Below are 16,425 nucleotides of genomic sequence, written 5' to 3' on the forward strand. Positions count from 1 at the left end.
AGAATATCAGATATTATGAACCAAACTGAAACAGGGTGGTAGGTTTGATTTGGCTCTGATTCTTTTATTTTTGAAACTATGGTATTGAAGATTTTAGAAACTAGCTAGCAGTCCCACCAAACTAAATCAACATGATCGTATAAGTACACTATCTTTATTTGGACTGAAATATATAAGAGGTTAGGTTGTTATCTCCTTTTATTTCGTGTGATGAAGAGTTTTCCTAAATTGATGGAACACAACAAAAATTAGTTACGTAGCTATTTCAAAAGACTATTAATCTAATATTTTAAAAAATCAGTAGTATCATCGAAAAAGTATTAAACTAGTATTTCTTATCTTAAAATTAAATAGTACTCGCTCTCCTCCCCGCATCCTCATAGCACCCTAACTAGTTTAATAACCCATCCGTCTCCTTAAAAACTCAAATTTAGTTGTTTATTTTTAACAAGGAATCTCTTAGTAATAACCAATAAGGATTGAAAATTGATATGAAAAAGTTAAAATCTTTGGTTGAAAATAAAATTTTGAGGCAAGTACTAAATAGGCACTTTATTAAGTTCATTTTCTGCTAGTGGAATGAGGATGACAGGTAGAATCAGTTTTTGGACATAGACAGGTATGCATATTCAATCACAATGATTTATTTCGTCATAAAATATGGAAAGTGCATCACAGAATCACACCAACAATAAAGAATGAACAAACAAACCACATGTTTTATAAAAATAAAAACATACCACATGTTCTACTTGATTTTTTTTTTTAAAGTACATGTTCTACTTGAATCTATAAGGTCCAGTAGACTCGCCACTGACCAGAAAGCTCCAACTGTGAGAGAAAGAGATAGACAGAGAGATTGAATCTACAAGTCTCTCTTTCTTCTCCACTCAAGATTCACCGGAGCAATGTCCGATGAGCCTTCAATCACTCGCTGGACCTTTCCGGTACTCACCAACTCTCTTTCTCTTATTCTATTTGGTTACCCAGAAACAAAATGGTAGCTTTGACTCAAATTTGGAAACTTTGAGCATCCATGACCTGAGTTTGAGCCTGAAATGAAATACCCAAGTCTCTGAATTTTGTTTTGTTTTAGCTTTGTTGTGTTTTTCTGATCCATGCACCTAGCACAAGCTCAGTAATGTGTCCGAAACTTGATCACCCTTATAAGACTAGATTGAATCTGTGTGAATTTTGCATGTTGAGATTGTTTGATTGCGAATCTTGATCTAATGAGTAGGATAGAATCAAGATTTCGTGGATTTGTCTCAGCTAAAACTAACATGTATTTCTAGGATTTTAAATTGTTTTATGATGCCAAGTTTGGTAGAAAGAAAGTGCCGGAGGAGACGCCAAGCGAGCAGGCAACCGCTAATGGAGGTGTGAGTAATGGGGGAGCTTCAAGCGCCACAGCGAATGGGAATGGTCATGTGAAAAACCAATCTGACTTGGCCATCTATGAGAGATATCGAAACCAGGTAGTGCATTTGGTCTTATTAAGTGAGAGAGTTGGTGATTTGGTGGTTGCATTGTTGCTTGGATTTTGTCATGTCAGGTTGGTATGTAATTCGGTTTTGTTTTGTGCTTTTCTTTTTGTTTTTTGTTTTTTCAGGAAGCTGCACAGTCGAATGGAGTTTCATCTGATCCAACTCATGTGATCCCGTATGGTTCTCAACTTGTAGGATTACTCTTTTTGTGTTTTTATTGTGTTTTTTATTAATCTTTGGTTGCGTGAGTTTTACTAAGAAATGTTAACTTCATTTTGCTTACTGATATTCAACATACTAAGTGGAGCTCTACTGAGACTACAATTTTGAAAGGTTAAAAAGTTGAAGGCCATAGTTTTTTCAGTTTTAGAGGACTATAATTTGTACATATGCATGAAAGAATTAGAATTCAGATAGGGACCTGATATTTTCTTAATGCATCTATATTTGACATGTTCTATTGTAAAGTCTTGGAAAATCATGCCAAACATCATCTTAACTTGAGCATTAAATGTACATATGAAGCTGTTGAGTAATATGGTCTGCATCAGGTAGGTTGGATGCCTTTTTCTATAAGAGCCTGCTGATATTTTATGTTCCCCTTTACAGGAAGTCTTTGCTTCCTGCTTTTGATTCTGCAGAAACACGTTCATTAGCAGAGAGTTTATGCAGGTAAGTTAAACAACATGAAATTTCACATATCGCCAAGGATTTTATAATCTGTTTTTGCTTGCATTTATTGCATACATGTTTTCCCAGTGACCAGGGATTTTATAGTCTTATGCTCTTATCATTTTTAACAGTTTGCATCATGTCCTGTGCAGGGATATAGTTCGTGGTGATCCGGATGTTAAGTGGGAAACCATTAAGGGCTTAGAGAATGCTAAACGTTTACTTAAAGAAGCAGTGGTCATGCCGATTAAGTATCCCAAGTAGGTTTGGTTGATGAACATCTCATGAACCACAAATTTAACTACACCTTTACATGTCTATATCCTTACATATGTTTGTTGCTATTTTTTTTTTTTCTTCAAGTTTAAGAGGATCAGATTGTTGCATTGCTAGTTGATCTACTTACGAAGCATGTTGAGGGTTGAGATTCCTACTTCGTGTATGTTTGACTATTTATAGCAACACAGAAACCAACATTCACGGATACTGTGATTCTAGGTTTGTTAAATGGTTGAAGTTGGTTTGACTAAGCTAGTATGTAATCCCAATATGTCTGCAATCCGCATGATCAGAGTTCTAATTAGAATCTGGTGGACATAGATAAAGTTTCAAAAGTGATTACATAATACGATACAAATATGCATTTTCCCCTCAATTTGAATTTAAATTTATAATTTATTGGAGTGTCAAATTTATGACCCATTGTTCTAACTAGAATCTGGTGGACATAGTCAAAAGTGATTACATAATACCATTCAAATATGGATTTTCCCCTCAATTTGAATTTATATTTATAATTTATTGGTGGAGTGTCAAATTTATTTCCCATTGTTGATCTATTATATCCAAGCGCGTGTGTTATTGTTTCTGGCACATAATTTTTCAGATATTTTTCGATAAAATTTTAGTAATAAGAACATGAGTTACTTTTTTATTTATTTATTTTTTTTTTTTTGTAAATGCTGCAGCATCATGGCTAACCTGATCTTTCCTCTTTCTCTAGGTACTTTACTGGTCTTTTATCACCTTGGAAAGGTATTCTCCTTTTTGGCCCTCCAGGAACAGGAAAGGTGTGCATTAATTCTCTCATGTTGAATGTTTATGCTTTATTTCCAACCTTAAAGCAATGGGATGGACTATGAAGAAATATGTTATTAATACTTTAAACCTCTTCTTTAGGCATGGCATAATAGTTTACTAGTGAGCTAACATTTGTCTCCTGTTTGAGTCACATCTCAATTATTAGCTGTATATGAGCATTTTCATCGTAACATTACATTGTAGATTGCTCTTCCATTTATTCAGATCCTTGTGACTAATTGTTCATAAATAAAAATGATTGTGTGAATTCTGTTCATGCACCTCTTAGTTATGGCATACAAAATGTTATGAACACTAAATGAATTGGCACCTGCTATGGCAGACTATGCTTGCGAAGGCCGTTGCAACAGAGTGCAAGACCACATTTTTCAACATTTCAGCATCATCAGTTGTCAGTAAATGGCGCGGTATGTTAAAACTGAGATATTTTCTGAATGTTTTTGTTGGTTATGGTATTAAAAGTCCAATGTTTTTGACAGCAACTTATATCAGGTCAGATTTACATTAAAATGGAAGGATATTACACAACCTAGGATAGGAAATGACACAGAGAAGTGATCAAGATCAATGGTCACTATGGGGTGGGACGGTGGGTAGGATTGTAAGCCTATATAGTTTAGCTATTTACAAACCAAAGTGACATTGTATGGTCAAAAAACATGGACAGCTAGGGAAATGTTATAGATTTATTTAATGTATACATAACACATTTTGAAGTTCGTTTATCTTAGATGCTTTTCAATCTTGAAGTTCGTTTGACATTCCAGGTGACTCTGAGAAGTTAGTGAAGGTGCTATTTGAGCTCGCCAGGCACCATGCACCCTCAACTATATTTATTGATGAAATTGATGCAATTATTAGTCAACGTGGTGAAGGGCGAAGTGAGCATGAAGCAAGTAGGCGTTTGAAAACGGAGCTTCTGATACAGGTGATGTTTGTTTTTTAAGAGTGCATTAATTTCTGTAGCTACTATCCCATTAACATTGAATCTTCTTATCTACTCGTATCAGTTATCACGATGATAGTTATCATTTAGCAGCACTATTAATTAGAAGACAGTACTGCTGATACTGAGCCACAGTGCTTCCACGTGTCTGTGACTCTGTGGTCCTGCTATCATAACTTCTGCATGATCATGCTGCCGTAACTTGAAGTGTCTAAACTTATACTGCTTCGGTTTTTCAAATGTAGCAGGAGCTTTTTTTCTAAAATGCTTTACCCACTATGGTGTCAATTATATTTGATTTGATCAATTATCAATCTCTGAATCATTGATATTGAAAGTCACAATTTTTTTATTTATTTTTTACATGTGAACTGTACAACTTTGTCAAATATTGATTAAGTTTATCACCTTACAGATGGATGGTTTGACGAAGACAAATGAACTAGTATTTGTTTTGGCCGCAACAAATCTTCCGTGGGAACTTGATGCAGCTATGCTCCGGCGTCTTGAAAAACGAGTATCCTTTTTGATAAGATATATGATGCTCAGTCATACATGCTAGGTTTCTACAAATTATATTGCTAGCTTTAGCATAACTCTTATTGCATACATGAGACTTGTGCTATCTGATAACAGTTTTTGCATGATCAATTATATTTTACATGCATTTATTTTATCAATTGAGTTCTCCATTGACCATGGCAATTTAGATTCTTGTGCCTCTGCCTGAACCTGAAGCACGAAGAGCCATGTTTGAGGAGCTCCTGCCTGTAGAACCTGGTGAGGAGGAGCTTCCTTATGATTTGTTGGTGGATAAGACAGAAGGATATTCAGGTTCTGATATTCGTTTGGTATGCAAGGAGGCTGCCATGCAGCCCCTGAGACGCCTAATGACACTCCTTGAAGACAAAGAGGAAATGATGCCTGAGGAAGGTATGTGGCTGCAATCATACGAGTATCCCTGAAGAGTTTTAATATTATTGCAGTCACCAAAGATGGTTTGTTGCAATATGAGAAAGTGGGGCTCAGAAGCAACTGAAAATATGTTGCCTCCCTTCACCATTCTAGTTCCTTTTATCTTTGAAATGTCTAGCGTAGGGAATGCAACGTAAAGGAACACAAACAAATTCAGTTGTGGGTTATCTGTTTACAATTCATAAACTGGGCTTACCTATAGTGAGGAGATATCTAGGTAATAAGCTTATTCCCAGGTGTTTGTTGTTTTGTCTGCAGAACTCCCTAAGGTTGGACCGATCAAACATGATGACATTGAGACAGCTTTGAAGAACACAAGGCCATCTGCTCACCTCCAGGCTCATCGTTATGAGAAGTTCAATGCTGATTACGGCAGTCAAATACTCCAATGATGGCACATAACCATATTTGTCTTGTTCGGAAAGATATATATTTTTTTCTTCTAGTTTTAGTGTGGGTTGCAAGATTATGTGGCCAATTTGCCACCCAGGTTTATGAGGATTATGATTTACATGGACCTAAATAAAAGGCGACTGTTTTCATATGGGAACAGTTTCAACATTTTTGTATTTAAGAGATATTCAGGTTTGATGTATGAACATGTTAATCATGGAGAGAGGATGTGAAGCGGACGTCCGCACTTTAAGCCGAGTGCGGACGTCCGTTTCACATCCGGCCTGGTTAATCATGATATGGTCAACTATGGCTTAAGCAGCAAAATTTACCCTTCTCTATCCGATTAGGGAATTCTCTTCGTTCCATTGCACCATAACTTTGACCAGAAACATACATCTGAAAATGATTTTGCCAAACTGATCAGTTTGCATTCTTGGTTTCATCAGTTCTAACACAGCCGTGCAAATTGCATTCACGAGCCTATGTATAGAATGCTGATACTTCTTGTGGAGCAGCAGAGATTAGGGTTGTGTATTACAATAGTGTCTGTCAAATATCTGACACTACAGCAACTCTCATCCCGAAAGAAAAGAAGAAGCTCTACATTTGCAAACATTTTCAACGAATTAGCATGGGAAAAGAAGAAATAATATGTACTTCTATTCCCATATAGAATTACAGAAACTTTGAAGCATCTTTCAGAAGCAAGCGCGCTCTGGACACATTCAGTCATTGTTAGTTCTGAGAACTCCCTCACCAGTTATAATCATTTATGAGTTTTCACCAGAACTCGTTTGCTTGGGTCAGACATTTGAGGTGCTGCTGATGACTTCTTTTAGGGGGAAGACTATTAAAGACCGCAGCAAATGGAACAAAATATTCGATGCGCTGATGATGGCCACTAAAAAGTTTCAAACTCACCATAGGATGTACCAGTACCACAGATCATAGTCTTGCTTGTACGATAAAAGTGAAGTGAAAACAGGAAGAACAAGGAAACCACACGACTTTTTGAAAAGTTTAGAAAATCTTTTAACAATAGAATCTTCTTATAACAACATATAAGGATTCAAACACAAGGTTCCCACAAAGACTAGTACATAAGCAGGCGAAAATATCACTAGATGGAAACAAAAAGCCTACTCGTATTCAAACCTAGAGAATTTTGTCCTCATTTAAACCCCTTCAGAGGATCAGCTGTTTTTCCAGATCTCGCATCAGTCCATGCTTTGGCAATTGTTCGCTTCATTTCTTCATCCCCTTCGTTGTACATATTCTGCAAGTTATTCGCACAATAATTTGCTCATCAGTCACAGAGACATGGATCACATATGCAAGTGCATGCATTTATATCGGAATGAAAAGACCTGCATAAATACGCTCATCCTCAAAACCTAGAAATTTATGAACTAACCTTCATCAAGTCCATAATTCCTGCCATTGGATCTTTCTCTTTATCCAGATTTGGCTTTAGCTGCAAGATCAACATATCCTTGTTAGTTCCAATTCTGCCCTTGAAAATATAATAGGAACAGTCCACGCTATGAACTTACCTTGTCCTCCTTGAAATGCAGATCCAGCCAGTTCTCCTTTGAAGCTTTAATCAATGTGATCACGACCCTCGTAGGCTTAACTAGCACCTTACACTTCTCTGGCACAACCTTGTTATGGAGTTTAGGTATAGCACATCTGTAGTTCTTTCCTTGGACATCATGCAATTTGATATCAATGGAAGTAGGCTTAATCTCAGTCTCCATTTTCTCCTGATCAACTCCCTCCAGAAAAATATATATCTGCAAGAGGAATGAACAGAAATCAAACCAGAATCAAAGCTATAAAGACACCCAGAAACATATAAGCCACTTTAAAAAAGAAAAAAAAATTAGTGCCTGGTAGAGAAGCAGCACAAGTTCTCATACAAGGATGAAGCCAAATGTTGTTTGTCTGTGATGTTTGTTCTCAGAATACCATGCTAATAGATAAACTAATTTTAGGCAAGAACATATTGTAATCACATTACCTTGACTTTCTCAGTATCTTGCTCCCAGCTGAATGACCCGAGTGTTACATAATTCAGAGCTGGAGTGGAAGGCACCTTCACGCCCGTAGAAATAGGAGTAGGAGTTGTCAACGTAGGTTTAGGAGCAGCCTCTTTTGACAACTGTACAGTTACCGAACCACATTAGCTTCTATACGCAGACACATATACCCTCTAGCCTCTTTTAACAACAGAACAGAGGTGACTAAAAGTGAACGTGATGAGGGTGGATTTATAAATAGTATACAGTCTTAGTCTCTGAAGAATTTCAACCTTTCCAAAATGCTACGTTACTAAGGTGCTTGAGAGTTGGTTCAAAATATAAAGATTTTAATTGTGGTAAGTTGCACGAGCCAATTATTATACCAACAGCATCACTGATCAAATTGCAATATTTGGTTTATAGGATACTTCAGAATTCAAATGAAGGTTTTCATCTCTGTAATGAATTACTACATATTCTATCCATCCAAGCATGTATATACACACATACTTACACACTTGCTTGACACATAAAACATGATTACAGCCATTCACAATGCTAAACCAACTCTACTAGTGCTCCATTTGAACCATTCCTAATGCAAAGTTCCAAGCTTGAATCCATCTATTAGCATACTTTGTACAAACTTCAAGTAGAAAATTTCATCCTTCACAGTTATACATACAAATGACACATTCAAAGATACTCCATTCAATTCACGTTTTTCATAACAACACACAACCCTGATTAGTATGATCACTAATAATTAAAAAATCTCCATTAACACCATAACAACTGCTTAAAGCACTCTCCTTTTCACACAGTCAATTGAAAACATCCCACTTCATACTGAACTGAAACAAACCCAATTCCATTTCACAACTTGGGTGTGAATTGTCAAAGCTATTTTGTCAAAAAGTTCGTTTCTTTTTTAGAGAAACACAAGGAAGAAAGATAAACGATTTAACCTTTTCTAAACTGCTGATTTCGGAGGAGATGAGATTGAGGATACGGGGTCGCTTTGCAATGCTCTGGATATGCCGGAGCTCCTCCAAATCTAGCGCCACTTCTTCTTCTGCTGCCATTTTATGGTTTCTGAATTGCTAAACAGAGCGGCTCCGGCGGTTTTAGATGGGTTTTTATAGGATGTGTTCTGTGTGGAAATTGCTAGAACCTTGGCGAGGGAATTGGGAGGGACAGGATGGGAAGTCTACTATGAATTTTTTACTTTTAAAGTTCTAGTTTTTAATTTTTCAGAAGGTTCCAGTGATTCAGATTTGGGCTTATTTATTGGGCTTGGGCAAGTTTGTCTCCCTTGATGAACCCTTTAGCCCAGATTAATGACTCCAAACTTCTAATATTTATGTTCTTAACCGATCGAGCTACATTATATTGGTAAAACAATCTCTTCTAAAAAGTCATTCTTGGAATTGCATGTACACCGTCGCAAGAACTTAGATTGCATACTATTGCATACCATGCCGCGGTGGTCTAAGATACAATCTTATGAGAATGGGATATTACAATCAATGCAGCCTATGCCTAATTTTGAGGATTGGCAATTAGAATGTCCTGAAGCTGCTTTTGCAATCGGGCTCTTGTTTGGTAATTAGATACCAGCTTTCTGTTCACCTCTTCCTTCATGGCTAAAAGCTCACACTTTCTCTTCTCAGCTGCAGCTACCTCATTGTTACTTGTGCAATTGTCACTGCCTTGAAATTTGACAAACCTTGACTTGACCTAAAATAGAGATAAAAAGAAGAAAAAAACTTCACTAGTTGTATGAAGAATCATAAAAAAACATTAAAAAAGTCGAACTCTAATCGTGAGCGTGAAGATGAATATCCGAGCGCAACTAGCCTAACATGTCAAAAATCGACCTTTGCGTATCAAGTAAATGAACAAACTGCAATGCTAGAAAGACAATAACAAAATAGGGATTTTAGGGTTCCATTTTTTTACCTCATTGAAGCCATTCTTCAAATTCTCAATCTGAAATTGACATTCCCAAGCAAACCTCTCCACATTTTGCTTAAACTCCTTCATTTCAGATCCCTTCACCTCATAAAACCTCTTCTTCTCCTTCTCCAATTCCTCAAGCTCCTCCACCTCGCTCTTCAAAACCCTAAAATTCCACCCCAAATTCCAAATCCAATTCAACCTAAAATTTCCAAAACCAAAACCAATCAAAATCTCAATACCTCAGTTTCTCAGAATCGTTCTGAGATTTCGAGTCGAGCCGCTCGATCTCGGACCGGAGCGCCCAGATTTTGAAGCTTTGGGCCGCGATCTTCTGCTCCAGCACCAAGCACCGCTGCTCCATCGCTCCCATGGTCGCGAGCTTCAACGCCAGCTCCTGAGACTTGTTCGCCTGAGCTTCTTTCTCCGCCTGAAAACGAAGCCGGAATCGGTCAGATTTCGGCTGCCGGGAAAGTCAATTTCTTTGATTGAAGATGAGAATTAGGGTTTGAAATTGGGACCTGGAGGAGTGAGAGGCGTTGGTTACGAGTGTGCTCCATGTGTTCGAGCCGGTCACGAAACGCCGAGAGCGCCATCGCTGATCGGAGAAAAGAAGAGAGAGAGAGAGAGAGAGCTCGGAAAGACGGAAGCGCCTAATGATATTTTGAATTTCCACCGTATATATTTTCACTTTTATTTTTATTTTTATAACTAAATTAATAAAACGATATTTTTTTGACTAAACCTGATAGGGCTCACTAAGGTAAGTGTTGTAGATCTCGTCGTTCTCATTCTAAAAAAATATCATGCGTTCTAAACGGACATTATCATGAGAAACTTAAAAAGTCGAAAACAACATCTTCTTAAATATTCCAACAGCTAGCAATCTCTTTATACGAGAATTACCGATTTTGAAATCATTCTCTTTTATTATTCGTCGCTTCCTTACGTTTATTTTTTTTTCTGTTTAAATTTAGCCAGCTCTCATCCACATCATTATCCTTTAAATCACATGAATCTAACTTCCACTCATCATAAGCCGACGATGCCGGGATTGTTGTTGGTAAAGGCAACGGTGACTGCTGTGAAGGTGGAGGTGGTGGTTGCAGTTGGACCACGGAGGACTTTGACAGTGGGCCTCCTAGGGTTTACACTTTTGGGCTTGCTAGGGTTCTCATTCTTGGGTCTGCTAGGATATGCCATTCTGCAATAAGCTTGGTTGAGTTAGGTCTTTATGGCCTAAAATGCGATCTAATTTTGGATCAAGGGCAGTGTCTCGCAACCCCTTGGTTGATACCATTTAATTATGCTTCTGAGGGGGATCAAATCTACTGAACTAGTGAGCTATAAACTGTTTCACAAGAAAAATGTACTTTTGATTGCTGGTGACCTAGAGAGCTAGGGGCATTTTTAAGTGGTTATTTATTGTACTGTTTGCTGAGTTATTAATTGAGTTGACATCATATCTGGTTTCTAAAAAAAACTTCCACTCATTTCTCTCTTATACAGTTATACGTACTGATTGATCAGGGCTAATACATCAGAAACAATCAGGTACTTAATTTAAATTACATTAATCCTTTATAGCTAATGCTCACTTTCTCCAAATGCTGACACAATTGCCACCTTAATAAGAAAAATTTCACATCAAAAGTTTTCTTATGTACATGAAACACGTTCCAGACGTAGTGTGTGAATTATTAAAGAACGTCGACTATCGTTTTGCTAGATATGTTAATTTCCATTTTCAGAAACATACCAACATCCAGACTTGGTCTCTAAGTAATAATCGTACGTTAATGCCCTTTTTTTCTTTTTCTTCCACAATGAACCGATCCAGAAACCCTAAAAGAGTTCTATGGCTACTCTATAAAGACTCAGATTTTCAGATTGCTGTGACTTGTGGTTCTGCACAGAGAGCAGTGTTTTGTTGCTTCCTGAAGAACATTACATGTGCAGATGACAAACTGAGACGTTCAAAACTTCCATATCTGGGTGATGTGATTCACTGATTTGAAATCAGTTCTGGTATAGTTTGCGGTTAATGCACTTCTGACTAAGCAGACTGGAAAAAAGACTGAAAACTTCCATGTGAAAGAGGACGATGCCTTTGATGAGGGCCTAAATCAAAAGAGGAAGCTATAGCTAGCTAGCAGTCACTTTATAAAAGCATCTTCCACAATGTTATCTATATATATACCAAATGGTAAAGGGTTTCGATTAAAGAAGCGATTAGAGCCTAACGATCATGATCCCTAAACATGGTATGAAGCTAATAGGCTTATACATTGAGGTTTTTTGAAACCAGAGGTCATTGTTTTTAAGGATTAACTACGTACCACAACCAGACAATTGCTTTTGACGTATCTGGGAAGAAAAGCAAGGGCTGTAGGAGCGCTACTACCTCGTAACATTGCTCATTCATAGGGTAAGAGGCAGATTCCATTAGAGATGATGATTTTATCACTTGAATAGTTGAAATCTAAAAGACCCTTTTAATTGTATCTTAGTAATTGCTTTGACATTAGTATAATTGTCATGATGTACACACATACAATCAAAATATTTGCAGAATGTGCTAGTTTGATATGCATTTTAGACTCATTCGAAAAAAGTGAGATTCTTTTACATTTCAAGTTTACATCTCGCGTATAGTTTAACCTTTGAATTGTGAGTCATTCTCATTCTAGTATATATATGCACGAATCACATATATCTAAGATGATATTGGGATCCATGTTTGCAGAAAGAGTAAATTGAAATCCTCGAACCTTCATTTTTTCCGTCGATATCTATCTGCCGCTCTTTTTCTATGTATTGGGATATCTCACACATATACCAGCTGAATAGTTTTACTCTTTGTATACAACAATTATCTAGACTCGATCCCACATTACACATCTAGAATTTCAACTTCAATCATTTTTTGGAATAATTAGTGTATGCCAATGATTAAACTAATGTTTCACCAAGAACCAGAATATACAAAAGGAGCCATATATTCTGTGTCAGATCATTGTGCCGACAGAATCGTTTTTAAGAATTATACTGTGGTCCATATGCTCTTTTTGCTTAGTAATCTACTAATCTCTGATAGCAAATCTCATTTAGATATATATATATCCATCAAATTAATCCTAAAGTTCTACCAGAATTTCCTCCTAACCAAGCAATATGGGGAGTCATACAGAAAGCCTTAAGCAGTGTGATATATTCTAGCTAGCAATAGCATATATCTCTGTGATTCTGTGTGTGTGGGGTGGGGCTTATATCAAAGGTGAAGAGTATCAAGAAGAAGAAGAAGAGAATTAAGAAGATGTATTACATGAAAGTGATGCAAAGAAATGACAGATAAGATCCTAGAAAACTTATGACATGTATACAAGCCTATGAAAATTTGGAATCGAGCTAGATATATGCAATTCTCAAATACATATGAATCCAATTTAGACAAGGAATGGACTAGCTGTCGAGTATGGGATCTGTCAATCGTATATGCTTTTGTCTAGTCAGAGACCAAGGCTAATTTGATTTAGTTTTCGGCAAGAACACAGCTGGCCTATGTTTAATAGTATTGTTGTATGCCTAGAACATGGCTTGGCCAAAAAGGCCAACAAACCGCCGCGCTATGAACAATTTGCTGTAGAATTCAAGTAGATCAGCAAAAGGTTCAGAAAGAGATAGATTTTCCCTGCCTGTTGAGTTACATCGCATACTAGCATGTTTTGTTTGCCTAGTTTTCATTCTTATGGCTTCTTTGAGACGGGCACACATTATCTTTAGTCTCTTTGCATGCCCTTCACTCACTACTCTTCACGTTTTGTTCTTGCCTACATGCCTCTTTCAAGTTATTCAACAAACATCTTCGCTTCCTTACAAAAACAATGTCACCCCTCATGATCATAAGCAATACTTGGGTTTTAAGTTTTCATAAACACCGTATCATTAAACTCTAGAAGCTTATTGTCACGGAATTAGACAACAATGTATATTGAGCTAGCTAGCTAGCTAGCTACTCAAAACATTGTCCGATTGCATTTTTCCTTTTATATCCAAAAATGGAAAGTGGAAATTGTTGGTGTGCATGTGCACTGCATTGGGTCATGTCAATAGGGTAGTAGACCATCCTCATCAAGATGAACTAAGGCTGAGCTTACATTGTCTGCCCTCGGCTCTAATTACAGACAAACAAAAGCTATAAAAAAAGGCTAACTTTGCACAAAGAATTGGCGAGGCAATGAGCAATGCTGACGGTTATAACAGGCCAGTGAGGAATAAAGCTTTGGCCGCCCATTTTTGTTATTTCATCCATCAAGAATTCAAGATAATAAAAAGAACCAAAGAAAGCCTTTCCCTTTTCTGTACTTTAGGCTCTCTCTCATTATCTCATTTTTATACTTGAACTTTCTGCATCGTATTTGATTTGATATAGATATATAAGAACAAGAGTCATAGTGTCATAAACAGAAAGCAGATTAGATAAATATTTATATAAGCAGGAACAGTTATGGATTCCACGTTCCAAAGGAAAGAGCTTTTCCTTGCAACCAATGAAGAGAGCCATCTGGTATTCTCACTCTAAATATTCTAAGTTCTTCTCTAATTAACACATATTTGTACATTCATACATACTTTTGTTATAAGCAATGACAGAGAAATTAAATTGAGAAATAGATCTTGTTTACAGCATCTTAAATTGACTACTACTATTGTCACAGTTAATAAAGTCAAATAATGGCTTTATCTTCTCTAACAAATAAACTGCTAAGCTGATCGATATATGACGACGATGAAGATGAAGATGAAGATGATATGATGATTCATTTCTGGTTCTTGTGCTTCTGTTCCTGAAGATCATTGAGAATCTAAAAAGGACCCAATTGAAGAAATTAACCCGCAGTTATTCCCTCTCTTCAAAAAGTTGTATTTACATCAACTCCGAATTTCCCATTTCTTCATTTGCTTAGAATGGTCGTCTCATATAAACTTGGAAGGTTACCACACAAACAAAGATGCAGCTCACCCAGTTCTGATGAAAGTCCATTGTTGTTGACTGTTTACCACAGTAAGTTTTAGTTATATAGGAAGACTAAGAAATAATGAATGAAGAAAAAAAAAAATTTTTTTTTTTTTTTTTTTACCTTTGTGGCAGAGGAAGTGATATCAGAAATGGAAGCCGTCGAGGTTGATGAGGTAGTTGAAGTAGTTGATAAGGCAGACAATCCCACATTGTAAGCCATAGTTCCATCAGGTTGAAATAAACCATAATTCCTCTCTGAAGTTGGTCCAGGCTTCATGTCCTCATTGAAAAGAGCAAAAACATAGACTTCCAGCCTCATTCTAGGCCTCAAAGGCGTGCCTTCATTTGCCAATTGCCTCCTCAGCAAGTTTCTATTATAAATAGCAGCGTTCTGCAAAGTTGCACCGATTTCATTGGCGTCGCCCTTGGATGGCCACCCTGTCTCCGAAACCTTGACCTCGATGCCATTGAACCCCAACCGCGCCATAGCGAAAATGGCTGCATCTACTTGAGCATACAACATATTGTCATAGTGTAACTTGGTGTAAGGGTCGATCATGCCAGAATTGGGATTGAAGAGCACATAGTCTAGAGAAATTTTATTCGGGTTGTCTTTGTATGCAAAGTAAGGATAGGCATTGATCCAAAAAGGTGCCTTTGTGGTTTGTAAGAACTGTAACAATTGTGACATGACACCAGCTACTTCAGTCTTGAAGCTCCCTGCAGAAGGGGGATAGGATTCTTCAAGCACTGCCAAAGAGCAAGGTGTTGAGACCTTAATGTATGAGTCAAGGCCTAACTGAGTTAACGCCGTTTGAATGCCGACCATGGCTGGGACAAGATTAGCTAGCAGCACGGTTGTGTCATCGTCGGTGAAGACCTCATTCCCTACTGCAATGCTGGTGATTTTCGTTGCGGGGACGTAAGGCTTGATGTGAGCGTTAACCCATTGAAGGGCTGCTTGGGGGTTCATCAACTGGCCTAACATTGCGTTTTCGATTGTCACCATTAGCTCAACGCCGGAATTGGCAAATGCTGTTAGTACTTGAGGATTCGTGTCGTAAATTCTTGCTTTCGTGACCTTGAGGGAGCTTAAGAGGTCTAGGACTTTCTGTGGTTCTAGCAGATTGTTGCCGAGTTGGCCATAGTTGATGCCAAGTGATGTAACTCCTTGTAAAGCTGTTAAATCATCATATCAAAAAATTTAGAATAATGGACTAAAACAATGTAGCAATCACAAAAACCAGTAGAAAAAATAATGAAACCGAAAAGGGTACCTGAGAAACAGAGCAAACAGAGAAGAAAGGCGTTGATTCTGGCAATTCTGCTAGAAATTGCCATAGATAGAGATAGAGACAAAGGAAAAAGGAGAGAATCTGAAGGGTTGGGAAGGAACTCTGAGGAAGAAGGAGGGAGATATAAAGAAGCTAGCTGAGAATTCCTTTCTTTTCTTGGGTTGGAAATATTTGAGTGTGGGAGCTAAGGGGTTTTAGCTTGCCTTGCCTTGACAATGTTGTCTTTGGCTCTTAACCTCTAAACTGGTTTTTAAATGATCCCAATTTCTTCGAGGAGATGGTTTGGTTTCAAAAGGAGCTGTCTGATCAGCTTGTCTCTTTTCCAACCCACGCCAACTCCCGTCAACTTTATATGACCAAACAAGCCCTAGAGACTTTCTTGCGATAAAGGCAAACGGAGATCCCACTAACTTGGTTAAACATGGGGGCAGGGCAACTTAGGCCGGGGATCTCCAGAACTAGCTAGGGTGGGGTGAAATTTATGCATATGTGCCAGTACTAGAGTCATCTCCGATACAAGGTTTTTGTGAGTCCGTGAAAATACATACGCCTA

The 16,425-nt window shown here is 37.6% G+C and overlaps 4 protein-coding genes across 4 annotated transcripts in view; 2 read left to right on the forward strand and 2 right to left on the reverse strand.

Annotated features, from left to right (window-relative positions):
* Positions 1-16,425, forward strand: part of LOC101310880 — a 1,534,871-nt gene that overhangs the window by 294,517 nt on the left and 1,223,929 nt on the right. The window lies entirely within an intron of this gene.
* LOC101313485 (katanin p60 ATPase-containing subunit A-like 2-like) lies at positions 909-5,759 on the forward strand. The gene is made up of 11 exons (XM_004293476.1): positions 909-947; positions 1,296-1,478; positions 1,613-1,662; positions 2,097-2,159; positions 2,312-2,419; positions 3,163-3,229; positions 3,583-3,667; positions 4,028-4,188; positions 4,622-4,723; positions 4,917-5,139; positions 5,440-5,759. The coding sequence occupies exons 1-11, from the start codon at positions 909-911 to the stop codon at positions 5,571-5,573; spliced, it is 1,215 nt and encodes a 404-aa protein (XP_004293524.1). The 3' UTR covers positions 5,574-5,759.
* LOC101311834 (calcyclin-binding protein-like) lies at positions 6,513-8,759 on the reverse strand. The gene is made up of 5 exons (XM_004293550.1): positions 8,567-8,759; positions 7,598-7,738; positions 7,131-7,370; positions 6,992-7,051; positions 6,513-6,853 (listed from the first exon to the last, which is right to left on the reverse strand). The coding sequence occupies exons 1-5, from the start codon at positions 8,681-8,683 to the stop codon at positions 6,749-6,751; spliced, it is 663 nt and encodes a 220-aa protein (XP_004293598.1). The 5' UTR covers positions 8,684-8,759; the 3' UTR covers positions 6,513-6,748.
* LOC101305143 (glucan endo-1,3-beta-glucosidase 11-like) lies at positions 14,297-16,036 on the reverse strand. The gene is made up of 3 exons (XM_004293529.1): positions 15,855-16,036; positions 14,699-15,756; positions 14,297-14,610 (listed from the first exon to the last, which is right to left on the reverse strand). The coding sequence occupies exons 1-3, from the start codon at positions 15,916-15,918 to the stop codon at positions 14,521-14,523; spliced, it is 1,212 nt and encodes a 403-aa protein (XP_004293577.1). The 5' UTR covers positions 15,919-16,036; the 3' UTR covers positions 14,297-14,520.

This window comes from Fragaria vesca, linkage group LG3 (assembly GCF_000184155.1).
Source record: "Fragaria vesca subsp. vesca linkage group LG3, FraVesHawaii_1.0, whole genome shotgun sequence".
Lineage (NCBI taxonomy): Eukaryota > Viridiplantae > Streptophyta > Magnoliopsida > Rosales > Rosaceae > Fragaria > Fragaria vesca.

What these genes read in the sequence shown, in the direction of transcription:
- LOC101313485 (XM_004293476.1), top strand. Translation starts at nt 909, where the DNA reads ATGTCCGATGAGCCTTCAATCACTCGCTGGACCTTTCCG. An exon ending in ATGCCGATTAAGTATCCCAA is followed by an intron (nt 2,420 to 3,162) that starts GTAGGTTTGGTT and finishes CTCTTTCTCTAG; the next exon opens with GTACTTTACTGGTCTTTTAT. An exon ending in TCCGGCGTCTTGAAAAACGA is followed by an intron (nt 4,724 to 4,916) that starts GTATCCTTTTTG and finishes ATGGCAATTTAG; the next exon opens with ATTCTTGTGCCTCTGCCTGA.
- LOC101311834 (XM_004293550.1), bottom strand. Translation starts at nt 8,683, where the DNA reads ATGGCAGCAGAAGAAGAAGTGGCGCTAGATTTGGAGGAGCTCCGGCAT. An exon ending in AAGATACTGAGAAAGTCAAG is followed by an intron (nt 7,371 to 7,597) that starts GTAATGTGATTA and finishes TTCCTCTTGCAG; the next exon opens with ATATATATTTTTCTGGAGGG. An exon ending in TGCATTTCAAGGAGGACAAG is followed by an intron (nt 7,052 to 7,130) that starts GTAAGTTCATAG and finishes TTGATCTTGCAG; the next exon opens with CTAAAGCCAAATCTGGATAA.
- LOC101305143 (XM_004293529.1), bottom strand. Translation starts at nt 15,918, where the DNA reads ATGGCAATTTCTAGCAGAATTGCCAGAATCAACGCCTTTCTTCTCTGT. An exon ending in CTGTTTGCTCTGTTTCTCAG is followed by an intron (nt 15,757 to 15,854) that starts GTACCCTTTTCG and finishes ATGATTTAACAG; the next exon opens with CTTTACAAGGAGTTACATCA. An exon ending in TCACTTCCTCTGCCACAAAG is followed by an intron (nt 14,611 to 14,698) that starts GTAAAAAAAAAA and finishes TGTGGTAAACAG; the next exon opens with TCAACAACAATGGACTTTCA.